A 27154-nucleotide genomic window follows, 5' to 3' on the forward strand; every position below is an offset into this window, starting at 1 on the left:
TTAGTGCCTGGATCTCACCCCCAGACACCCACATTTATTGGCCTTAGAATGAGTTTAGGAAAGGACATATCTGAAGGCTCACCAAGGGGTTCTCAGTGCAGGTCTGGGACTCCCTGAGGGACAGGATGCTCTCAGGCTGCAGGTGTCTGAGCTCTGATTTAAAGTTAGTTTCAAGCAAGTGAAGAGCACAACCAAATCTGCTTTGTACAAAGAGTACAGGGCAGAGGGAAGAGGACAGATGAGCAAGAGGACAGGCTGGCAGTTGCAAGGCAGTTGGACACCCTTCTTGGTGGCTTTGAAGAAAGGTAAGGCATTTGGAAGCAAATGTGCTGACTGTGGGGTGTGGAGGCCAAGAGGGGAAGATGCTCAGGGGTGTCTAGTGGAACCCAGGATTTCAAGCTGGTGATTAGGTAGGTTGTATTAAGTAGTGATGGTGAGCAGATTGAAACCCCTGGCCCTTTGATGTGCCAGCTTTGCAGCGCCTGGGAATCTTTGCTGCAGAAAAAAATATTTGTTAATCATTGGATGGCTTGAGAGAAGGTTAATAGCAATGAGTGATTATGGGCGTGGTGACATATTCCTGTAATCCCATCGGATCAGGAGGTTGAGGCAGAAGGATCCTGAGTTCAAAGCCAGCCTCAGCAAAAGTGAGATGCTAAGCAACTCAGTGAGACCCTTTCTCTAAATAAAATACAAAAAAGGGCTGGGATGCGGCTCAGTAGTTGAGTGACCCTGAGTTCAATCCCTGGTTCCCTTACTCCAAAAAAAAAAAATTTTTTTTTTAATAAAAGCAATAGGTGATCTGTGTGTTTCCTCCCAGAGGGCTGTTCAGGAAACTTTGCTTCTCATTCTCTGGTTCCTTGTGCCATGTCTGTTGGTGGCACAGCTTTTCTAGAAAGTAGGATTGATGGTTACTATGAAACCCACAGACTTCTCATGAGTTGTTCCACTGGGCCAGTTGCACTCACCTCTGTCTTCAGGTTTCCAAAATGCTGGTGTAGTCCCATGAACACCTTCTTGGTTTTATTTTATCTGTTTTTAAATAAAAAGTGAGGATCTATTGAATTGTCACCTAAAGTAATTAGCAAATAACATTTTTCCCCTTAGTTCACAGTGTCACAGCAAACCATCTAAAAGGTATTCATGAGAAGAGTAATTTTAATATTAATAAATCTAATGATGATTGAAAAGCATATTAAAAATTTAATATTTTGTTAATTCATGACATAGTTATAGAAAGCCTAGTTATTATGACTTCAATAAAAGGTCTTTTGGAGATTATCACGTTTTATTTGGAAAGAAACTGAAGGGCAAAAGTTTCTAACTCTAACTTGCACTTCAAATCTTCCAATTCCTCCTCCTTTTCTGGAGGCAGGGTGAGGCTTAAAGACTTCCTTTCACTCTTTTCTGCTCTCTTATTATGGACTTCCCATCTCCTCCTGGCTGATGATTTATGTGAGTTTCTTAGGATGGAAGAGGAATAATCCAGGGGATGAGAAACCTTCAAGAGCTGCAGCTTGACTAGACAGCACACGAACAGGTACCCGGGTGAAGAGCTGTAAGTGCTGGGTCCTGGGCCCCCCGCAGCCCCAGCACAAATGTTTGCCAAATTAAGCTCAGAAATACGTCAGGATTTTTTAAGGGAGTTGGGGAGTAGAGGAAAAGCATCTCTGGTTTGTGAGATCACATGAGGAGAAGATGGTTGCCTGGGCCGCTGCTCTGTCAGGTCACTGGCTCTGGAATAGAGCTCAGAACAGAAAAGGTCAGAGCCCAGTCACAGGTTGCCCTGCCTCTCGCCTCCCTGTAACTGTGCTTTGGCAGCCTGCACCTTCTGATGGACTCAGTGCCAGTATCTGCAGCTGCTCAGTCTGCCAGAAGAGCTGTGTGAAGACAGGCATGTCAGGAGGTGTCAGGAGTAGTAGGGATGAGAGCCTGGGCCTGGCTCCAGCACAGGAGCGAGTCTGAGCCGCACCAGGTTGTAGAGATGGCTGCATGGCAGCCTGGCAAAACTCAACTGTCCTGACCTCTGAAGGTAAGGTGGAGCCCACATTGCTTTTGGAACCATGCTACATACCACTTTTAAATATGTTTGTAAGGAACTGGCTTCAGAGTTATCACCAGGCACTGCTCACAGAGTTCGGTGAGAGGCCAGCACATGTTTCCAGAAGGTAAGACAGAGATACCCAATGAGATCCGACCCCTCACACAGCATCCTCCTCACCCTCTCTCCTGTACAATAAAAGGTGTGAAGGTCATTACACCTCTCAGCACTGGGCTGGGGACACATGGGTGACTCGGTACCCCGCTTCAATTCTGGCTGATGGCGTGACTATAACAGTGCATGTCTGGAATGTTAGGGGGGCATTTATGATCATTAGAAATAATCAAGTCCAGACCAAGGAAAAAGGTCTAAGAGAATGTTCGATAATTTATAGCTAAATGACTTTGGGACCTCAAGATAGATTATCCAGGTGGTTCTTAAAGGACTCATAAATACTCAATTTAAAGGGGAAATATTAACATGGAGGTTTATGATCAGAGCATTGAAATTACATTGATCATGTCTACTCTGGCTCTAAAAATAAAAATGGAATAATAATCCAGCTACCTAAGCAAGAAGGCTGCAAGCCATGTCTTGCATGGTAAAGCAACATCTGCCATTGGCACAGATCAGGGACCATGCTCCAGGAGACCTTCCTGGAAATGCCCCCAAGGACTCTCAATCGACCCAGCTTCTAGCCCCAACTCTGCCTGTCAGGGGGGAGTGTGCGCATCATTTGCTGTTAGATTTTGTTTCTTTGAGGCATAGAGGACATATATCAGAGTGAGAGAGGTTGATGGAGGCAGCTTCTCAGGAAGAGATATGCCCATGAGCTGGAATGGGACCTTCCAAAGTTCTGGTTGTCCTGGGGCTGGCATGGAGAATGCAAAACAAGAGGTGATCTGAGGGTCTTTGGTGAGGGTTTACAGGACAGAGGGGTGGACCACGATGAGAAATGTTGAAGTGTGAGGCCTTCCTAGGGAAGCAGAGTGCCCAGGCCTCTCCTTAGATACCTGCAGCTCCTGAGAGGGTCAAGGAATACCAAGCTGGTTCAGACACCTCCTAGAATAGAATTGACAGAAAAACTCACAATTCCTGCCCTACCTACCCTAGGATCTGTTGGAAAAATGCAGTAAGATCATCCTGGAAATAGATAAATTCTAGATAGGGCAGAGGGGTGGGAGGGAAAGGGAAGGGGCAAGGGATTAGCAAGGATGGTGGAATGTGATGGACATCATTATCCAAAGTACATGTATGAAGACATGAATTGGTGTCAACATGCTTTATATACAACCAGAGATATGAAAAATTATACTGTATATGTACAATAAGAATTGTAATGCATTCCACTGTCATTTTTTTAAAAGTCAATAAAAATAAATTTTAAAAAATAAGAAGCTAAAAAAGAGATTAATAATAATAAAATAAAATAAAATAATAATTATAATAATTTCTCTGAAAAAAAAAGATCATCCTGGAGACTAAAAAGTGCAGTCCAAATGCAAGCCCCACAAAACACACATGAACGTTGATTAATTATTTCCTGAATGGACAAAGCCAACAAATGGGTGGTGGTGCAGAGGAGACAAAAATCACTTCCCAGCAACTGAAAAGAATTAATCACTGCCTCTCCTAAGACATTCACTGGCCATATTGGGTGGATTGGTACATTAGTTCAGAATACAGACCTGGGGCTCTCACCTGACTTCACACTCAGCTTTCTTACTCTCTGTGCCTCAGTTTCCTCATCTACAAAATAAGGCGATTGTGATATTTCCTATTGAAGATTTTCTGTCTTGATCAGAGGATGTAAAATACTCCATAAAAGAAACACTGAAAGGAAAATCAGGGCTAGAAAAATAACCTGGGGGTGGAGTTATTGTTTTAGACTAGACGTGGTATCCAAGGTTAAGAGACTGAACAATGCCTCAGGGAAAGATCTACATAGGGAGCTCAAGAATTGAGCCCCAAGGCAAACTGACTTAGGAGGTTAGGAAAATAGCAAAGAAGTTGCCTTTTACCTAAGATTGCGCAGCCATTTGGGTTGGAAAGAAGCAGGACAAGAGTGTCATTGTGAGCTCTTGAATGAGCTGAGAGATCTTAAATCTGGCTAATGTTATGCCAGATTCGTGGGACTCCAATAGACCTCCAGGAGCCAAATCCAATGCAATCACACAAGAGTCTTTATTGCAAGCTCAAGCCTGGACTCACAACCATTCCCAATGCAGCGGTCCCAGGGAGTGAGTCCTGGTCCTTTGTTCAGTGAGATTTTATAGGTTTTGGGAGGATACTGTATGCATCACAACATCACACAGCAAATCACTCCATACCGCGGGAAAGTCAAACAACAACTCTTAACATTGATTAGCACATTCAATGGCGGGAACAAGCTGGGAAGGGGTAATTGGTTAGTACAAAAGGGGGATTTGTTTGAGCTGATTGGTTTAGGCCATGAGGGGTGTACATGCTAAAATACATGGTTTCCCAACATGTTATCAACCACCATAAACTACTTGGGGGTCATCTGGCATTCCAGGTATTTTCCCTGTCTCATGCTGATTGGAGGTTGCTAGGGGGGTTGCTATGGGTCCTCATAGCTCAGAGAGACCATCTAACTGAGTCAGGGACACCTGGCACCACAGACCTCTCCTGTTATTTATAGACAAACGACTCAGCAGGGTGGGTATGTGCTTAGGAGTGCTCTGTGGGTTTTTCCAAGGACAAGGGTCACGCCCTCTTCCTTAGGACAGGCCTTGAAGTAGAAGCTGCTGTTATTTATTTATTTTTTAAAATGGAGTCACATTAGTTTCTCACTAAGAGGGGGTCAGGGGCTTGACCCCTCCTTTGTGGTCTTAACACTATCCAATAAATGCCATTCATGGGTTTGATCACATGAGGCCAAGAATTTCCCATGGATTTCACAGCAATGTGGAGGTCATCGGTGACTTCAGAGGGCACTTTGAAAGGGAGGTGTGTTAAGAGGTTAAGAGGAAACTTGTGGAATTTTAATTGAACAGTTTTTTTGAACAAATAATATTCCTGAATATTCCTGAAGCAGGCAGTTCTCAGAACCAGGAGAAAGCTGGAGAGCTCTGCTCTTTAGATGGTGGGCATTTCCAGATCAGGCTGGGAAGTTGAGTACAGACAGGGCTACCCTGTTGAGAGCCAGGAGTTTGCCTTGCCTGGTCATGCATGGTCTGGTGCTAGGCAGCTTGTGATTGGCTGAAGCTCAGCTATGTGTGATTGGCTGAGACTTGGCTGCTTCCTTATACTACTGAGTTTAGTTTTCAGATTGTTTTTGAACTACATTGGGTGGCTATTTGTTATACAGGAATTCAAAGCATGACCACAGTCTCTGATCTCTGATCGGGCTCCTACTCATTTAACATGACAGATGGGGGCAAGAGCTTCGCTGAGGAGCATTCCAGATAGAGCTCAGAGAGACCTTCTACAGGCAGAAGAAGATACTTGGGGAGCTGAGCCTCTGAGCATGGTTGGAGATGGGTGGGGACGTCAAGGGGGAGCTGAGCCACCAGAGGAAGAGCAGCAGATCCCCATGAGTCTGAGGCCCTGGCAGCTTTGAATCCACAGTGTGAGCTTGTTTGGGTCCTTGTTCTCAGGTCTGAGGCTGTGTAAGCAGGTCTCCTTCTTGCTCTGACACTGAAATCCTTCAGACAAGAGGCAAAAATACAAATTGACATAAGAAAAGAACCACATACACTTGGGAGTGAGCCCAGGGTTTCACAAAGTAAGAAAAGTGAAAAGACCTGAAAGAACCTGAACCTTGCAGAACTAAACAAACAAGTCTAGTGCTGCCTGAAAGCTTCTGGGGTGACCTTCAGTGTGCGTTGTGACCATGCTGGCTTCATGTTCATGTAGTCTATATACATCAAAATTAGTGGCTTGTCTCTGTCCTTTGATAGAAAGGATTTTCTATCAAAGGACTTTAAGATTTTCACTGAATGTTCACCGTGCACAAAGAACTTTATAGTCAAGAAGATGTTGGATGGCCTAACTGTGCAAATCTCACAATACCTCAGGGTACACAACAGATTTTTATATGCATCACTTTATTTACTATCAAAGCAACCCTAAGAAATAGGTCTTATCATCCCCATTTTTTATAAAAAGAAATCAGAAACCCAGTCCAGACAATGTACTTCACAAGTGGCCACGTCAGCAATGGCTCCCAGGCTACCTTACCCCAGACCCAGGGCTGTTCCCAAATACAAGTCAGTCATCCCTTAGCAGTAGGGCATGTTCTGAGAGATGCGCTGTAAGGTGATTTTATTGTTAGGTGAACATAACAAACTGTGCTTACCCAAACTAAGGTATTTGCAACATCAGTAGGAAATATGATTTTGAGATCATTGTCATACACAAAGTCCATCAGATGTGGCACATGATCATTCAGCAGAAGTGGCACCCCTTTGTGATCACCACATTGCACCCCAAAGGCAAGGCCTGAACAGTGTAAGCACACAGGAGGAGGGAATCATGGAGTCACCTTGGAGCTCTGTCCAGGATGTTCTCTGAATCCCATAGCTGTGTTCTCTTCTCCTCTCACACAAGGCTTCCATCACTACGGGGTGGTTTCTGGTGCCTCCAGAAGCCTTTGCAATGCCCACCTGGAGCTACTTCAGGTGTGGTTCAGTCATACTGACATTTCTGGGCTCCTATTTTCTCACCTGAAAAATTAGAGTGTTGAGCTTCATCAAAGTTGTTCTTGTAGCTCTGAGGCCAGAATCACTTCTTTGAGGGTTTGTGGCTCTGCTCTAGGTAACTGGATAGCTGAAATTTGGATTATTGTATAAATAAGACATTACCTTATTTCCTTGTAATGAATGTGTTTATAACTAGCCCTTCTATTAGGATGTAGAAAAAAATTTCATCTTACAACCACCACTCAACAGACTTTGCCAGTACTTGGACACTTTGGTTCTGATCCATCATTGTGGGAAGAGAAGAGATGCAGTCTTTTCAGGGCAGAAATCACTTTAGTTCCCTAAATCTGCCATCTCCATGTTTTCTCAGTTAATAAATTACATCTCATGTTTATTTTTTGAAGACTCTTTTTTCAATACAAAAAAAAAAAAAAAAAGATGTTAGCCGGGCACAGTGATACATGCCTGTAATCCCAGCAGCTCAGGAGGCTGAGTCAGGAGGATCAGGAGTTCAAAGCCAGCCTCAGCAAAAGTGAGGTGCTAAGCAACTCAGTGACATCCTGTCTCTAAATATAATACAAAATAAGGCTGGGTTTGTGGCTCAGTGGTGGAATGCCCCTGAGTTCAAACCTTGGTACCCCAAAATATAGGTTTTTATCTATTTAGGAAATGTACCTACTTTTCATATAAATGAATTTAAGTAAATATGCTTTACACCAGTCAAGTTATCTTCAAAGTAAAAAAAAAAAAAAGAAAAAAGGAAAGTTTTCTTTACCTGAGCAGTCTATCTACCATGATATTTCCATGTACTTTATCATAATTCTTTAAAAATATTGGGGAAATAACTGGAAAATCCAAACCATAAATCAATCACTAAACTTTTCTCTTTTTGAAGGCTTGCAAATAGAATTTACATATCACTTTCTGAGAAAAAACTTAGGTGCATATGATTAAAAAATATAAGCTTTGACAGCATAAAATATCACTTTTCATAGAGAAATTACAAGACAGTGTCTGATCTCTGTATTTAACAAAAAACTTTTCTTTACTATTTTTCAATTTGAAGCAAAAATCCCAGAATTGTTTTATGAAAAAACTTTCTTTCAACCCAGGCAGGGCTGTACTTCTGAGAGTTACACTTTATGGCCTTTTCCATTCACATCTGATTGAAAGCAGACTGGCTGCAGCATTTTAAATAAATACAAAGATCTAATGAAGTTAGGCAGAAAAGCATGACATTGCTTCTCTTCTTTTTATATTTATTTAGTTAGTTAGTTGTTGGCCTTTTTTATTTATTTGTATGTGGTGCTGAGACTCAAACTCAGTACCTCACACATGCCAGGCAAGTGCACTACCACTGAGCCCCAGTCCCAGCCCCTGCTTCTCTTCTTTTGGCATATTTGTTTCTAGGTCCCCTGAACTTGGAATTTCTCTTTAAAATGTCCCATTAATTCCTATTAGGGAGCTACTAGTAAGGAAAATTGCATATTAGCTTCTATCAATCTCTATGAATAAGTGTTAACCATTCTCAGTTAAAAGCCCTCCCTTTAGCCCTACTTATGTGCAAACATCATGCACCTCAGCAAATCATTCAGAAAATTAATGCACTCCAGCCTACACAAGCACTTGTTGATGCATATTAGCATTATAGATTTTAATTTGAAATAATGTCAGTCTTTTCTGGCCAGCATTGTAGTGCATGGGCTGCCATCTGCTTATAATAATGAGTCTGACAATCCACGTAAATTGATTTGCTACCTCTCTTGCTAGCATAATGGCTGGGATATTGATCCTAATCATAGAGCAGTTGCAGGTATTTCATTCAATACCAACAGGACAGATTGAGAGCTATGGCTTCTGGGGACATAGTTGGAATGACAGTAGAAACAAAGGTGCATTTTTCTGTCTCCCCCCCCCCATACCACCAGGTTCAACTTTCCCCCTCTCAGAGGGGCTGTGGGTTCCATTCTTTCTCAATATTTCAGTACAACTAGAAACACAGTTAACCAATTTAGTGAGCAACAAGACTCAAGCATAAAACACCTAAGCTATCTCTACCTGTCTCTCCCTGAGAGCTGTCACTCCAGTGACCAGAAGGGCTCTGTGTACCAGCCAAACCCTTGATATCACTGCCCAATATGGTAGCCACCACACATGTTGCCAGTTATATTTAATTAAAAGTAAGTGAACTAAGAAACAAACTCCTTGGGACACAAACAGATATCTGTTCAGTTATCTGCACATTCAAAGGATGAAACAATCCCACATTTTCAGCGATGGATGAATGGATAAACAAAATGTGGTATGTATACACAGTGGAATATTATTCGGACTTGATTAACTCTAGTACATTCTGCAAAGTGGATGAACCTTGAGTACAGTACACTAAGTAAAATAATCTAGTCACAAAGGACAAATATTATGTGATTCTCCTTATATGAGGTTCTCAGAATCATTGTTTAGTCCAAACAAAGTTTTACATTTACAAGATGGGAAATTCTGGGGCTGGGGTTGTAGCTCAGTGGTAGAGTGCTAGCCTAGCACATTCAAGGTGCTGGGTTTGATCATTAGCACCACATAAAAATTGATAAATAAAATAAAGGTATTGTATCCAACAACAACTATATATATTTTTTTAAAGATGGAAAATTCTGGCAATGGAGGCACAACAATGTCAATGTATTTAATGTCACAGATTTAAAATTGCTTATATAACAAATTCTACATTATGCATATTTTACTCCAATTTGAACCATAGCCCCTCATTTTCCCAGTAGCCTCATGTGGTCAGGGGTTACCACACTAGAGAGCACAAGGAAGATCACTCCCCTTATCACAGAAAACTCTGCTGATGTCATTGCTTTAGCTTCAGGCTGTTGGGACTCAGGCAGGTGAAGCAAGGAGCTGAGCTATGGTGAGATTTGGTCCCAGTAAGAGGTTGATGTCCTGCACCCTGCACACACCACGAGTGCAGCATAAATGGAAACAGATCACCCTCCTGTGATTGAGACATGACCTGGTTTCTCTACCTTTGACTTGAATTGCTTCTATGTTCTCTGCAATGCATTTTCCATTTTCGGAACAACTAACCATGAACATACATGGGGCTATCACAGTCAGGCACATCATTTCACTCATCTTTCTAAGTTCATGTATTTTTAAGTCGGAAGGGTTAAACATGGTATCAGTCTAAACTGTAAACTAGAGTATTGCTAATAGAAGCCACCTCTGAATTGCAACTTCACTAACAGAGGAATCAACCAATTGATCATAGGGTATGGATAAACAGGGATGGGCAGGGGATCACTAGACCATCTTATCTACTCCATTCTGTTCCCTTAACTTGTAGTGATGTGTGAATGCTGAGTAGCTTTTAGGGATCGAAATTCAAGGTCAGTGTTTGAGAGTCCAAGTCTGATTCCAAATTTAAGTTACTGCACTACAGTCTACAGGTGTTATTTATGGTCCATGTATTTATTTTTCACTGATATCCTTAAGAGTGGAGATGTATTTTTTTCTTTCCACTGATAGCATCTATCGTGTGGCACTTAATAGTTCTTAAAAAATGCTTTCTGAATAAATGACCAAAGGCACACACTGGGAGTTCCCCCATCCCACTCCTGGCTTTTGTGCGTGTTGAGCCTTCAGACAGTGAGCAGGTGAGACGTATCTTCTTCCCTACTCTCAAAAGCCCCTCATCGTGAAGGAAAAAGTACATCCTCACCCTACCAACTCCATGTTCACTTTCTTTTAGTTTTCAAAGATAGCTTTCTTATTTTTCATACTAAGTGCATTTTTAAATCTTATTCTAATTTAGTAGCAATAATAAAATATATAAAACTGTGTAAACAGAGTGTACCTGAACATGGTCTGTTCCATCATAAGTGGGTTCTGAGACACGTAGCATTTCATTGCTCTGAGAGATCCACTGGCTTCCTTCTTGTTTAGCGTCTCCTCTCACCCATGGGGTGGCCTCTAGCAACCATTCATTCCACTCACCAGGGGATGGTTTCATTAACTGTTTAGTTAACTTGGTTATGACAAGCATACATATGAATACTGCTTGCCAATTTCTTTATTTTCAGTAAAATAGAGAGCTTTTCCACTGCACTGAGCCTTTTGAAATTTGAAATTCATCCTTCTTGTAACAAATTAGGTTGAGTCACTGACAAGCCTTGAGTACCTTCTTAATAAAATAATTGAACTGTCGATTTTGCAATTAGACTTCAGGTATAACCACTTCGTTTTACTTTTTTATAATTTTAAATAGACAAATTATTGTAAATTTTAAATCTGCAGTGCAGTTTGATTCTAGAAAAGGAATCTTTCCATTGTTTTATAATAATTTGAAGCTGAGGATATTTTTTAAAATTTATGTTCATCAGTCTAGAAAATTAATTTTTGGAATATCTTTCCACCTAGTTTCTTGAATTTTAAATATCTGCATCATATATATATATATATATATATATATATATATATATATATACACATATATATAGTAGATACGTAAAATTATATAGATATATAGATACTATATCTATATATCTATGATATAGACATTGATATATAGACAGACAGTTTTCTAATTACCACCTCATAATCACATTCGTGCATTCATCTTTACTAATCAGAAGACTGAAAAAAAATCTTTTGAAATGTATTTGCATTTACTTCATTTGCTACTGCATTTATTGCCATTAATGAAAGTAGTGCAACCAGCTTTTATTGATCATCCTTTTGATTCCAGGCTGCTGAGTACTCAGGAAACCAGAATGCTTAGATATAGCGGACAACACTCCTTTCAAGGCCGATGTTCCAGTGTTGGAGACAAACATGTCAACTGTGACTCAGTGAGCAGCAGTGCTTCTGAGTAGTAGAATGAGCCAGGAGAGTGGAGGCTTCCTGAGGGCAGGCAGTGCCCTTCCAGCTTAGCAAGATCTGGGGGTCCAGGGGGCCAGCACTGAAGCCACCAAGCATTCTATACACAGGGGCTCGTACAGACTACTGAAGCAGTCGTTAGTAATGCAGTCAGGTTAGAAGTTCGGCTGACAAGTGTATACTGGGGACAGGTGGGTATGGTTGTGTTCATCTGTATTCTGAGTACAGGAGGCAGAGCACTCCAGGTGGGCAGGCTATCTGGCATTTCCGTAGTTGCATCAGGACATCCCCATGACTTGGTCTGGCCCTTGGAGGAACAGCATGAGCAGACAGAGTGATTTGCCATCACCAGAATGCTGAGAGGCTTAGGAGATGAGGCCATGGCTAATAGGGAGGACAAGGAGGACGTGGGGACCAGGGCTCAGAAGGAATCAGCAGGAGGCAGAGGGAAGGCAAGTGGAGAGCACAGAGAAGGTGGGGAGAGGTTTCAGCTACTACACAGACCAGTCTGAGAAGGTGGGAAATCAGCAGGAGGTGGGTTAGGATGCAATGGCTGATCCTGGACAAGAACACCTGGGGCCCAGGGCAGTGGGAGGGCTGGGAGAACTGGAGCAGAAAGCACCATCTCTCTTCTCCACGTGGCAGCTGCATATCAGACCTGGTCCATCTGTGACTTCCAGGTCTACTCAGTCCTCCTTCCATGTAAATGCCTTCTTTCACTCTCAAGCAAACAGATTAAATTTGCCACAAAAAAAGTTCCTCATCTAGAATCAAACCCTCTGCCTTTCAGGCCATGAGGCCATCACGATGTTCCCGCATGTGAGGCCCTAAAGCAAGCATCCATGCTCTGCATCCACTGAATGGAATCCCCTCCTGGGAGGAACCTGGAGGAGGCAGAACTGGGCTGATGCAGGGCTCCCAGCAGCCCCGCCTCCCTGAGACCTGAGGCAAGTGAACCTACATCCAAGTGGCAGCAATGGAGGCTCAGTGGCAAAGTGGCTCTCTGGGTTTGGATGCCAGATGGAGCAACATGATTTCAGTTTATTTGGAAATAAACAGGTAGCCAATCTTGATTCTAGATATGACATAGTCATATCTGTGTTTTAAGAAACTGGAGAAAATGAAGTGCCCAGATGTTTACGAGGCAGAGTCCATTGGGAGAGGCTTGAGGCAGGGGATTATTAGAAGCTAATTTCCTTAAAGGGTCCCCAGGGCTGTGCCAGGAAGGGGCAGAAGAGGTGCAGCAGCAGAGTGGTGTGGGGGACTCTGGAGGAGAAAGAGGGAGGTCACGGATGCCTACTGTTCCCAGCATTCGTAGCCAGAAGCACATCTCATATTTGAAATAGGGAACCCAGAAAAGAAGACACGGAGGAAAGGAGACTGGAATTAGGTGAAGTTTTAAAGGACCAGCAGCTTGAGAGGCCTGGCAGGCACAGGGAAGAGAAGGTCTCCAGACTCAGATAAACATAGGTTTGGGGAGATGTGTGCAGGGGACCTCTGTGTGATCCAACTGGGGGGGAAAGCAATTGAGAGAACTAAAAAAAAGAAAAGTCCCAACAAATGCAGGCATCCAAGGCAAGCATGAAAGGAATGTTTAGAAAACAAGTTGCCTGAGAGGATGGAGGCCCCTTGAGAGGATGACTTCCAACCCAGAGAAGCAACTCTGCCTGGGAGAGGCCCTGGCTGGGAACAGACCCCTCCAGGACCAAGGCCCAGCACCTGCAGGGCTGAGGACAGACAACAAATGAAGCCAGAGGTGAATGCTGCTGGGTCATGTGATCAGGCAGCTTCCTGCCAATCAAGGTGGGGCTGAAGCAAAGGGCTCCATGTGGCAGGACCCAGCTGACTCAGGTACCAGGACCTGGGACTTCAAGGGAGCAGGAAGGGCGTTGTAGGTGCTAAGAGAGGCACCTGGGTAAGAAGACAGAAGGTAGATTTGTGTTGCACTAAAAAGGTGAAAGAAAACCACAGGAGCTTGCAAGCAAGTTCTGAGGTGCACAACTTGGTTTTCTATGTAGATGCCCTTCCCTGTACTCTGGGGTCACTCCTTCTGCCCCACCTGGGGGTGTAGGCACTGCTCACTGAGCTGGGACCAACCACAGAAGCCAGGGAGGGAGAAGACCCTTGCCAGGACACTGCATGGGCCCTGCAAGGGTGACTGGAGAGACCTTCCAGCTGTCCTGACCCGGGCCTGGGGAAGCCATTTATCAGTCAGGGAAGGCTTATAAAGGGGAAACTCAAGCACGCTCACACAGCTCTCCCCCCAGGCTTGGAGCTTTGCTGGGAGATAATTTGTTTTATATATTTTACAGACGTATTTGGTAGCATAAGAAGTTCCCAATGTTTATTGGGAATATAATCATATGTCCAAGTCAGGTCAGACTTTAACGACTTCTCTCTCCAAATTCAATGTTGACTGGGCTTTGAAAATCAGTGAAATTTTTATGTTAATTGTGCTGCCCTCTAAACTGGAAGGGAGTTGCCCTTCCCTGAGTCACTCCAACATGTGTCTGTGTTAGCTCCTGCCCAGACCCTGCACACGACCCCATCTGCAGGTGTTTCCAGGACAAAGCATCCCAGCCTCTATGTTAAAAAGGGTTTCCTTGCTGTTGAATTTAACATCAGACCAAAGATAGTGACTATGTCTTTTACCACTCAAAGAGAGCAGAGAAAATCCAAGCTCCTGCTAAATGTAGTCAAAGCCAGTGCAGCATTTTCCAGGGGAAAGAAGAACGAAGGGAGGCCCACCATGTTGAGCTGTCAGACACAGGAGCTCATGTGCTCAGTGCAGGTGGGAAGCACCATTGGTCATCAGGCATCCCCAGAAAGGCTAAGAGAAAGGAGAGCCACAGGAGATCTTTCCAGGCAGATATTAAGCTTCTTCCATCTCATACACCTAGTATTTTGAGGGGTGGAAAGACCATCTTGCCATGATCATGCAAAAGAAATGTAGTTATGCAATAAAGTTGAGCCAACTGTTTGCCTTTTCAAGAAAAAGGAATGAATGACCTTGGTGGCATTTGGTGTCCATTGCTGGACCAACCTAGGGATGAAAAGTCCTGGAGAACTGAGGAGAGCCGGCCCCTCCTAGTTTCTTTTGCAGTCCCAGTGTCTAACTCTGCAGAGGTTGAATGTACTCCTAGATGTGTGGATAATCATATTGCTCATAACTCAACTCTTCACACCTTAAATTGAGCCATGATTGACTTTGGAGAAAATGTCCTCTCATATTAAATAGCCTTTTGTCTTGGCATCTAGGAACCAGAACTGTGCACTGGGCACTGTGAGTAGGGGCCAGGAGCAAGCAGTCAAGGCCCTGTGCTCCCTGGGGCTGGCTGGGGTGGACAGCAGTGGTCAGAGAAGATCCAGAAGTACAGCCAGTGAGCTGGGTGCTCTCAGACAGCTGAGTGTGCTGCCACCATGGGGCAGGATGGCACCCAAGGGTGATGAGGCATAGCGGCCCTTAGGGATCCCTGGAGACCAGAGGGGCCCAGACTGTGCTCTGTGCACAAGACCCAGCATCAGGCTGCAGATACTGCTTTCCTCTCTGATGTGAAGTGACCAGCTGACAGCAGGGTACATGTCCATGAGATGCCCATGCACACTCAGGAGGCATAAGCGAAACTGTAAACCCGTTGCTGGGGACCATCCTCTCTGCGCTCTGCCTAATTGCTGGAAAATGGAGGTTCAGTGGCTCCCCTTTCTGGGCCTCCATTTCTCCAAGTAGAAAATGAGTGACTGCATCTGCTAATGGCTGAGCATTCCTCAGACACCACTCTGCTCTGTCTGAATGACATGTCACTACAGCATCAGGCAACACAGGGCAGTGGTGAGTCTCAGACATGCTTCTTAAAGGGAAAATTTGTTTCTTAATTGATTGCCTAAAGAGACTAATGTACTTCCAAAAAATAAAAATAAATAAAACCTCAATAAATGTTAAAGCAAAATACCTTTCATTTATGTAGTGAGTCTGAAAATTTTTTACTGTGCAACAGTCCTTTTTTACAAAAGCATTCTCTTTACCTCAATTTTATTGCCAAGAGATGAAAAAAGGAGGAAATTGTAGATGCATAAGAAAAATCCACTTTTAATAATGCCGAGTCGTGTTCCTATATGAAATGTAAGAATTTGTAATCAGATTGTATAATCAGAGGGCCAGATATAATTTCTATAGGCCAAATTATTTCTAATTCCTATTTCAAACACTATGAATATTCTTGGGAATTATTTCTACCCCCTTGAAGGACTTTTAAGCCATTAGCTCATGTAGCATTCAACTACCTGCCAAGCATTTTATTAGTCTCTCCAAGCACACAAAGTAAACCTCAAGGTTCCTGTTGAAAAAATTCCAGGTTCTGAATGATAGAAAATAGTCTTAAGTTGCTTTAAGAGAACTTTCAAGGTAAAGCTGTAGAAAGACTGACCGAGCCTTGGAGAAAACAAGAAAAAAGGAAGAAACCAACCATCACCCAGGTTCGGGGGGAGGGGGAATTTTAAAGTAAGTGAATACTCAGTGCATCCTGGAGCTAGGTAGTGACCAGTGTCCATTTGTCCTATAAGACCACAAAGGCTAGAGAGAATAAGTGAGCTGGGCAGAGCCACCCAACTGGTGAGTAAAGGACATAGCTTCAGCCTTCCAGGTCTTGCTCCAATGCCTCCACCCACATTCTGTCTGAGACCTGACCTGTCTTCCCTGGGACCATGTCTACAGAGGCTGCTGCAGCAAAGGCCTCAGCATTTGTAGAGCGCACTGTGAGGACTGCAATTCCACCTTCTCTCTTTGTTCAGATACTTGGCAGTGGATGTATCTGGCTGTTCCCATTATTCTGGAATAGACACTCTGAAATTAAGCCCTCCTCGATGGCAATACATTGAGTATTGCTAACCAATTCAAATAAGAGAACTTAATTAATTCAGTCTTCTTGGATCTTGTGTTATCTATGAAGATGGTGAAAGAATGGAACTCTCATTGATTTCAGATTTTCCTCTTCAACCAAGTCATCAAAGCTGACAGCCCAGCCCCCAGTCTCACTTAAAAGTGGCCTCAGTTCTAGCCCAAAGGAAATTCAGCTTTGTTTGTTCCTTTTTTTATCTGAACTAATAAATCTTTGAATAAATACTCAATCTCATTATGGCCTAAATGACACAGGAGACGTCCTTGTTTATGAATCAAGTAATCATTTCTGGCATGGTCTTGTCCTTAAAGGTTTTGATCTTCATCCATGTGGTTTACCTGATGATCACCGATTCTCTCACCATCTCACCATTGAGTTGAACTTATTTGAACAGGTTACATCTAAATAAATTACATTTCATTCCAAACTCCTCTTCCATAAAGGACACAACACATAGTCGACTGTCTTAAGATAGAAGACATTTGAAGCTAAGATGAGTAGCCATTTCTTTGGGGATCTTAAGAAGCAATTCTACTCAAAGAAGTTTGTAAAGTTTCCATATTTTATCAAAGTTATTTTGTTTCTTAATACACTGAGTAGAAATGAGGAGAGATAAAAACTCATTCCTCCAAAGAATAAAATTAACAAACCACTGCTTGTTCATACTATCCTTGCTCTCTGCAATTTGCTCTTATGTATGTTATTAAAACCTTCAGTGCCCAAGTGCCTGGAACACAGCAAACAGTCAAGGAAAAGCTACTAAGAAGTGCTGTGGAACTAATGAGTAGATACCTGGGAAGCCTTGGAGGAGTGCTACTCCCACTTTCTCCCTATTCTGCAGATAAGAGTGAGCTCAGAGGAGTAACAAACAAAGGCCAGATGCCTACTAAGTGTCCCATGGCAGATCTTGGCTCTAATTTTGCAATAATTTATTTCAAGAATATTTATATTGACAATATCCACACCTTGATGATATTTGAGTTTTTAATCACAGTCACAGTGGACTATGAACTCACTGGTGAGTGTTTTTGAGACCTGTTGAAATAAAACCTCAGGTGATAACATGTGTCCAGTTGTCCTGACTGCCCTGAATTAAGTCACTTCCAGCACATGACAGATCTGAAGAACTGTTCCAGTGCAGACACTAGTAGAACGCCTCTGTCCTTACTCCTCCTTAGGTTCTGCAGATGCTGAGATTTCCACTGGGAGTTCTGAGTGCCTCTGCAGCACTGCTTCTTCAGCAAACAGCCCCCCAGATGCCCATGTGGAAGGCTCTGGGCCAAAGGAACAGTGCTGCTGGTGGTGGCTGGGTTTCCAGAACTGCTTCACCTTGTCTTGTGCTTCCTCTTTCCAGGCATTTGGGTTTCCAACAGCAATAGTGGGCTTTTGACTCCAGAGCCTTAGGACTCCAGAGCACTTCCTTCTTCTCCCTTTCACAGCTTCAGTGAAACCTGCAATCCAGAGGGTAAGCTTTAAATTCTCACTTAAATCACTGGCTCCTTAAGTGACTGCTTCCCTGCATTCAAAGAGGGCCAGACTAATCTCTAGCCTGGATTGGTTCCTAGTGGGTTTTTTATTTATTTATTTATTTTTTATTGGTTGTTCACAACATTACAAAGCTCTTGACATATCATACTTCATACATTAGATTGAAGTGGGTTATGAACCCCCAATTTTACCCCAAATGCAGATTGCAGAATCACGTCGGTTACACATCCACAATTTTACATAATGCCCTATTAGTAATTGTTGTATTCTGCTACCTTTCCTATCCCCTACTATCCCCCCTCCCCTCCCCTCCCTTCTTCTCTCTCTACCCCATCTACTGTATTTCATTTCTCTCCTTGTTTATTTTCCCATTCCCCTCACAACCTCTTATATGTAATTTTGTATAGCAATGAGGGTCTCCCTTCATTTCCATGCAATTTTCCTCTTCTCTCCCTTTCCCTCCCATCTCATGTCACTGATTAAAGTTACTCTTTTCTTCCTACTCTTCCTCCCTGCTCTGTTCATATTTACTCTCATTATATCAAAGGAGACATTTGGTATTTGTTTTTTAGGGATTGGCTAGCTTCACTAAGCATAATCTGCTCTAGTGCTGTCCATTTCCCTGCAAATTCTATGATTTTGTCATTTTTTATTGCTGCATAGTACTCCATTGTGTATAGATGCCACATTTTTTTATCCATTCATCTATTGAGGGGCATCTGGGTTGGTTCCACAGTCTAGCTATTGTGAATTGTGCTGCTATGAACATCGATGTGGCAGTATCCCTGTAGCATGCTCTTTTAAGGTCTTCAGGGAATAGTCTGAGAAGGGCAATAGCAGGGTCAAATGGTGGTTCCATTCCCAGCTTTCCCAGGAATCTCCAAACTGCTTTCCAAATTGGCCCCACCAATTTGCAGTCCCACCAGCAATGTATAAGTGTACCCTTTTCTCCACATCCTCGCCAGCACTTGTTGTTGTTTGACTTCATAGTGGCTGCCAATCTTACTGGAGTGAGATGGTATCTTAGGGTGGTTTTGATTTGCATTTCTCTGACTGCTAGAGATGGTGAGCATTTTTTCATGTACTTGTTGATTGATTGTATATCCTCCTCTGAGAAGTGTCTGTTCAGGTCCTTGGCCCATTTGTTGATTGGGTTATTTGTTATCTTATTGTCTAACTTTTTGAGTTCTTTGTATTCTCTGGATATTAGGGCTCTATCTGAAGTGTGAGGAGTAAAAATTTGTTCCCAGGATGTAGGCTCCCTATTTACCTCTCTTATTGTTTCTCTTGCTGATAAAAAAACTTTTAAGTTTAATTAAGTCCCATTTGTTGATTCTTGTTGTTAACTCTTGTGCTATGGGTGTCCTATTAAGGAATTTGGAGCCCGACCCCACAATCTGTAGATCGGAGCCAACTTTTTCTTCTATCAGACGCAGAGCTTTGTAATGTTGTGAACAACCAATAAAAAAAAATAAAAAAACAACCAATAAAAAAACAACCAATAAAAACAACCAATAAAAAAAAATAAAACAACCAATAAAAAAAAAATAAAAGTAGTACTGGACTCACTGATTCCATTTATCTGATGTGATCCTATTTGCAGTTCTGTGCTATGAACATTAGCCTCATTTAAGCTATAACTAACAGTCTAAGGAACATTAATTAATATAATTAACAATTATGTTAATTCCTCTGTATAGATGAATGAGAATATCGTGTGCCTAAATTATTGTTCATTCAGGATTTGAACTTAGTTCTGTCTTATTTCTAAATCCAAACTTGTTTCACTGTCCAATGAAATTGGATTCCTAGTTTGGCATAGTAATAACAATAAATATTTTTAAAATATTTTTAAGTTTTTATTACATACCAGATAATTCTAAGCCTTTTCCTTATTAGATCATTTAAGACCACATGATATGGGTTGGGGTGGTGGCTCAGCGGTAGAGTGCTTGCCTAGCATGCACAAGGCCCTGGGTTCAATCCTCAGCACCACATAAAAACAAAATAAAGGTATTGTGTCCAATTACAACCAAATATATATATATATATATATATTAAATAGACCACATGATAGCATAGCTCCATATAGGGATCTTTCTTGACAGAGGAAGGCAGGTAGGATTAGTGCAATGGACTTGGCCAGGGCAGAACTGGAGCAGAAACTGAGCCACCATCCAGACACCAGGCTGCAGAGCCTGCAGTCTTCATCATGCTAGAAGTTCTGCAGGACAATAAAAATGCTCTGGTTTTTACCATCCAACCACAATGGCTCAGCTCCCTTCTATCAATGTGGAGAAGGGCCCAGGAGAGCAAATCATAGGAGCACTGCATGGGAACCAAGGAAGAGAGGCCAGCAGCCTCAGGTGAAGAAGGAGGTCAGATGAGATGATGACCTGCAAGTGATGCTGGTGTGTACCTGTCTGCAAACCACTGCCCAAGGATGTGGGAGAAGGACCAGGTGGCAGGGACAAGGACAGTGGGCTATGAACAGGGCCAGTGGCAAAGCCATCTGACCAGTCAAGGTGCACAGTTGTCTTATGTTTCTCAGCAGGGAGAGGAGGATCCTGGATGGAGGGCTGCACCTTTCCAGCAACAAGAGTTTCTGGGGTAAAGCAGCAAAGACAGAGTGTGAGGAGCTAGGGTTCTAAGTGAGAAAACAGGGACCTTGGGACCAGACTAGAGGAGAAAGAGAAGGAAGTAAATCTGGAGTCACCAGGACCAGTAGCAGAATGGCAATTTTGACAACTCTTCAACCTTAATTTGACCAATGTTTCCATGTATTAGTTGATCAGCTGGGAGAGTATCCACGTCCTCTCTGGTGTGTGCCCTCAGTATGGACAGAATGTAGCTGGAAAGCAGATGAAGTGATAGGAAAAGTCCTTGGGATTCAGGGCATGGCTTTGGTTGGATATAAAATAGTTTTAGTGTTCTGAGGTTACCAGTGTCTGCCTGTTGAAATCAGGATAGTCTTAACCCAGAAAACCTTCATTCATGGATAATATATTAAAACAAGTTATTTAGGAAAGTGATTTTTGTTTGGTTTTATTTAACCAATCTGTGATGTGCTTTGTGGCTATTTATTGTATTGATTTAGGTAAATTTTGTGTTTATCTAAATTTATAAATTTTTTATTTAAATTTTAAAAAGTAATGCTTTAATTCAAAATGTACCTTTAATGCTTATGAATTTTTAATTCCTCTGTATAGATGACTGAGAATATCATGCTGGAAAAAATATATAAGTCTGTGTTGTTTTGAGAGAGTACCCATTTATAACTAACCACACTCCCTTATTAACCGAGTTAACCAAGTTAAAAAAAAAAATCTTTATTTTTTCAGATAACAAAGAACTTGAATCATCATTTCAAAAGATGGATGATATTTGTGGAACCACTAAGCCACTTATTCTGAAATCTGAAGTGACAACAAACAATATGCAGAAGCACACACCAAGGACCGAGATTAGGCCTGTAAATTTGCCTGAAGATGTAGTACTTCTTGCAAGCCCTCCTACTGAGAAAAACAGCAGAAATGTGGGAAATGTCAATCCAGACAAGTTTTGCAATAATCCTACCTTTGAAGAACTTCATAGAAAAGATACCCCTACTACTGTATGTTCCAAATTTAATGTCTTTGATCAGCAGATTCCACACAAAACTCGAGGACAACAACGTGAACAAAACAACTTAACTGCCAAGACTGCCATGATTGTGCCAAGTGCACTCCAGGAAAAAGTGACAATGAGCGTTAGGATCAGTGGTGACCATTCCAGCGGTGCCACACAGCCCAACACGCCAGCCAGATCAGCAAGAGAGGTGTCAGAGAAAGGGTCCTCCAATTCTTGCCCTCTCACTCTTGCCAGAGCACCCAGAACACTACAGCCCCTACACTGGACAACATTTCACAAACCACATACCCCCAGCAACATCAGAGGGACTGAGGAGAGACCAGCTTTGCCCTCAGCATCCACCCCTCCTAGCAGAGCTCGTACTCCCCTGAGTCATGTGGAGAAATCAGTTGCAGACGCAGACAGCACATCAGCTTGTCCTTTGCAGCCAGGTGGTAAGCCTAAAGAGAACTCTGAGGAGCACGGCCTGCCTGATGTGAATCCAACATGCCAGAGACCCAGGCTAAAACGAATGCAACAGTTTGAAGACCTTGAAGATGAAATCCCACAATTTGTGTAGGGTTGTAAAATTCAGTTTTGTTATTTTGTTGTTTTTGTTTTATGGTATTGTGTTTGTTTTGTGAAAGAATGTTTTGACAGGACCCCTTTTGAATAGGCTTGCCAAAGTGTGTATTTTGCCTTTTATTCTCGTATGGTGTTTGCTAGTCATATAGAATAGGTCGTGTTTTAGTTCTATAGAATGGTAGTGCCTCACTGGAATTGTCCTTAAATTCTGTGTTTTTGAAGTTGTGCATAAAATAAGTGTCATAATTTTAAAATTTCAAATGATTTTCCCCAAAAGTGATCCATTTAAATGCATCCCTAATGTATGATATAGTTCTCAACAAATAGGTGCAGGAGGGGAAAATTGGCTTTATTTTGGAGCAAAACTAAGTGCTTATTTATAAAATGTTTCTGAATGCAGTTGCCTGAAAAATATTTATTGGGTATGAATATGTTTTTTCCCATACAATGTTATAGTGAATCTTTGACCATTGTGTGTTTCTTGTATGTGTATAAACTTTTATTGTTCAATTGGCAATTCACTTAAATTTTTAATATTTACATAATGGCCCCAAAACTTGCAAATCTGAATCTAATTGCCTTCTAATTGTCTGTTTTTAACATGGTATTCAGTTAAATTGTATGAAGAAAATGCACTTAAATACCAAAAAGTTTATAATTATATATTATATAATAATATATATAATAGATAAATATATTTATATAATATTATTATTTATATTAATTTATATTATTTAACATAGTATAATTATATTATTCCTATTGCATAATAAAGTTATATATAATATATAAAAATTATAAATTAAATTATATAGTTTAGTTATATCTGATTTGGCTTTAGATGATCTAATTACATTTGAGATAGTTTTTTACCCCTTAGCTTCATCTATATAAATTTTTATTTTATGACAGTTCCAAATTTTTAAATCCAGTACATTTTCTCTTGATATTGTGTGGATTTTGCTAAAACCATTTCTATCGTATGAAATGTTTTGACTTATAAATCATTTCATGGACTTTTCTACCTGGACTAATTATTCAAAATGTATATTTCATTAGAATTAAGCAAAAATTTATTTAAGTTCATTCTGAGAGTACAGTAAGCCTCATTGTATGTGTGACCTATATTACTAGTCTTGTGTTTTTGTATGCTATGTTATACTTGATTTTAAAAAATTATATATAGGTTTATACACACACATTAAATATATTTAAGTTGTTTCAAGTATTTGAAGTTGTTGTGACTTTTCTGAAATTGTTGCCTCTTAGAATATGATACTTTAAGATTATTAACCATTGACTCAGTGGGCAATACTTGGGCTCATATATCACTTGACTATAATATGAAATGTGTTTTATGGCATGTTGTCTTATAGTTCTCTGTAACATTAAGGTCTAAGGAGAAATGAATAAACAGCCTTTTAATGCTAAAGCCGATTTTCTGAGTCTTCCTTACACAAAGTACAAGAATCATATTGGTATGAAAACCTAAAAGGAAAATGAGCTAATATTTGTTGAGCCCCTTCAGGTATACTAAAACTCTACCAAGTTGATATTTCACAGCAACCTATAATAGGTAAGTGAGCATATTGTTATTCCTGTGTTACAGATGAGGAAACTGAGGCTTAACTAAGTGACATGCTTTTAGGTTCCACAGATGCAGCAAGCACAACCAAATCTCAAATACAGGGCTGTCAAATTTTGATGGCTAGTTTTTTTTGTTGTTGTTGTTTTATTTTTTATTTTTTATTTTTTTGGTACCAGGGATTGAACTCAGAGGCACTCGGCCACTGAGCCATATTCCCCAGCACTATTTGTATTTTATTTAGAGACAGGGTCTCACTGAGTTGCTTAGAACCTTGCTTTTGTTCAGGCTGGCTTTGATCCTTCTACCTCAGCCTCCCAATGGGATTACAGGCATGCGCCACTGCACCAGCTGGTTAGTGCTCTTAATGACTGTGATTACTTAATAATAGCAGAAAACACTGAACAATAGAAAAAGCATCTTTAGATATTTTTATTGTAAAATACACTAAATTTGCCGTTTGAACCATTTTTAAGTGTACAGTTCAGTGGTACTAATATATTCACATTGTTCTGTGACTATGCTCAAGTGTCCATTTCCAGAACCTCTTCATCATCCTGTAATAAAACTTACTTTAAACTCCTTCGGTCTTAATATGTGGAGACCACCCACTCAGAGCATACAGACCTCACAAGTGAGGGTGGCACTGTCATGTCCTTTCTGCCTTTAGGGCCTCCTGGGATCTTCTTGTTCAGCTTGGAGCCTTCAGCCCGAATGTTCCAGCTTCCTGGAGGCACTGAAGCAAGTGTCTCCTTTGAAGGGGTTGCTGTTTCTAGAGTACCCAGAGCATACACAGTGCCCTGCTACCCAATAATGTGGTAGAAATTGTTCATTGGAAAGTTGTCTTAGGACACTTGGAAACAGATGTGAGCAAGGGGAAAGGGCATCATGGAGATTCCCTTTAGAGCTGCCAGGCCACCAGAAAGCTTTGTGCAAAGTATATTGTTCAAGTTTATGAGAAGTGTTTGTGGAGGGTTGATAATACTTTCCCTCCATGGGCCTGTTTACATGCTGAGAATTTAATTAGAGTTTATGAGTATTTTAAACTATTTTTTAAAAAATTTTTTTACTTGTTTTAATTAGTTATACATGACAGTAGAATGCATTTATGCACTTTGATGGGATATATAGATGGGATATAAGTTCTCATTTTTTTATATTTATTTTTTAGATGGACACAATATCTTTATTTATTTTTATGTGGTGCTGAGGATCAAACCCAGGGCCTTGCAAGTGCTAAGCGAGCGCTCTACCACTGAACCACAACCCCAGCCCCAATTTCTCATTTTTTTTGAGTGTATATGTTGTAGAATCACATTGGTCATGCAGTCATGTGTGTGTGTGTGTGTGTGTATGAAGTAATAATGTCTGTCTATCATTCCTATCCTCACATGCCCTCCCCTTTCCTCCTTTCACTTCCTTCTACCTAATCACCTAATCTAGGGTAACTTTATTCTCTAGTGCCCCCTGCTTGTTGTGAATTAGCATCCACATATTAGAGAAAAAATTCTGCCTTTGATTTTTTGGGATCGATTTATTTCACTTTGCATGATATTTTCTACCTTTATCCATTTTCTGGAAAATGCCATACTTTCATTTTTCTTTAAAACTGAATAATATTCCATTGCATATATATGGCACATTTACTTTATCCATTCATCTATTGAAGGACACCTAGGTTGGTTCCATAGTTTCGTTATTAGGAATTGAGTTGCTATAAATATTGATATGGCTATGTTATTATAGTATGCTGATTTTAAGTCATTTGGGTATAAACTGAGGAGTGGGATAACTGGGTCAAATGGGGGTTCCATTCCAAGTTTTCTGAGGAATCTCCATACTGCTTTCCATAATGGTTGTACCAATTTGCAGTCCCACCAGCAATGTATGAGTGTACCTTTTTCCCCACATCCTCGCCAACATTTATTATTGCCTGTATTCTTTTTTTATTAAATTATTTATTCTAATTTGTTATATATGATGGCAGAATACAATTCATTTCATATTACACATATAGAGCACAATTTTTCAAGTCACTGGTTGTACACAAAGTATTTTCACACCATTCGTGTCTTCATACATGTACTTAGGGTAACAATGTCTAATTCATTCCACCATCTTTCTACCCCAATGCCCCCTCCCTTCTCCACCCTCCCCTTTGCCCTATCTAAAGTTCCTCCATTACTCCCATGCTCTCCCCACACTATTGCCATTATGAGTCAGCATCCTCATATCAAAGAAAACATTTGGCTTTTGGCTTTTGGGGAATTGGCTTGCTTCACTTACCATTATATTCTCCAACTCTATTCATTTACCTGCAAACACCATGATTTTATTCTCTTTTAATGCTGAGTAATATTCCATTGTGTATATATACCAAAGTTTCCCTATCCATTCATCTACTGAAGGGCATCTGGGTTAGTGAATGCCATTCTGACTGGAGTGAGATGGAATCTTAGTGTAGTTTTGATTTGCTTTTCTCTAATTGCTAGAGATGTTGAACACTTTTTCATTTATTTGTTGATTGATTGTATTTTTTCTGTGAAGTCTCTATTCACTAGCTCATTTATTGATTGGGTTATTATTTTTTTGGTGTTATTTTTTTTAGTTCTTTATATATCTTAGAGATTAATGATTTATCAGAGGTGCATCTGGTAAGATTTTCTCCCAATCTGTAGGCTCCCTTTTCACATTATTGATTATTTTTTTGTTAAGAAGAGCTTTTTAATTTGAATTAACCCCATTTATTGATTCTTGATTTTACTTCTTGTGCTTTAGAGGTCTTGTTAAGGAAGTCAGATCCTAGGCCCACATGGTGAAGATTTGCGCCTACTTTTTCTTCTATTAGGTGCAGGGTCTCTGTTCTAGTGCCTAAGTCTCTGGTCCACTTTCTGTTGATTTTTGTGCAGGGTGAGAGATAGAGATTTAATTTCATTTTGCTACATATGGATTTCCAATTTCGCCAGCACCATTTGTTGAATAGGCTATCTTTTCTCCAGTGAATGTTTTTGGCACCTTTGTCTAGTATGAGATAATGTACTTATGTGGGTTTGTCTCTGTGTCCTCTATTCTGTACCATTGGTCTACAAGTCTGTTTTGGTGCTTTATACTCCAATAAAGTAGAAAATACTGAAGACATCACCAAATTTCTAGAGACATATGACTTACCCAAACTGAATGAGGAGGTCATACCCAATTTAAACAGATCAATTTCAAGTAATGAAATAGAAAATGCCATCAAAAGCCTACCAACAGGGCTGCCAGCAGGACTGGGGTTGTGACTCAGTGGTACAGCACTTGCATAGCATGTATGAGACACTGGGTTCAATTCTCAACACCGCATATAAATAAATAAAATAAAGGTCTATTTACAACTAAAAAATATATTTTTAAAAAGCCTACCAAC

At 41.0% G+C, this 27154-nt stretch overlaps 1 protein-coding gene across 1 annotated transcript in view; it reads left to right on the forward strand.

Annotated features, from left to right (window-relative positions):
• Positions 1-22158, forward strand: part of LOC308655503 (rho GTPase-activating protein 29-like) — a gene marked incomplete at both ends in the record, with an annotated part of 99342 nt that extends 77184 nt beyond the window's left edge. Inside the window, 1 exon segment of the mRNA XM_081305597.1 lies at positions 21311-22158. Within this exon segment, the coding sequence (XP_081161723.1) occupies positions 21311-22158 (848 nt within the window).
• Positions 22159-27154: the final 4996 nt, after the last annotated feature.

This window comes from Spermophilus citellus (genome assembly GCF_964194105.1).
Source record: "Spermophilus citellus genome assembly, chromosome: 9".
Classification (NCBI taxonomy): domain Eukaryota; kingdom Metazoa; phylum Chordata; class Mammalia; order Rodentia; family Sciuridae; genus Spermophilus; species Spermophilus citellus.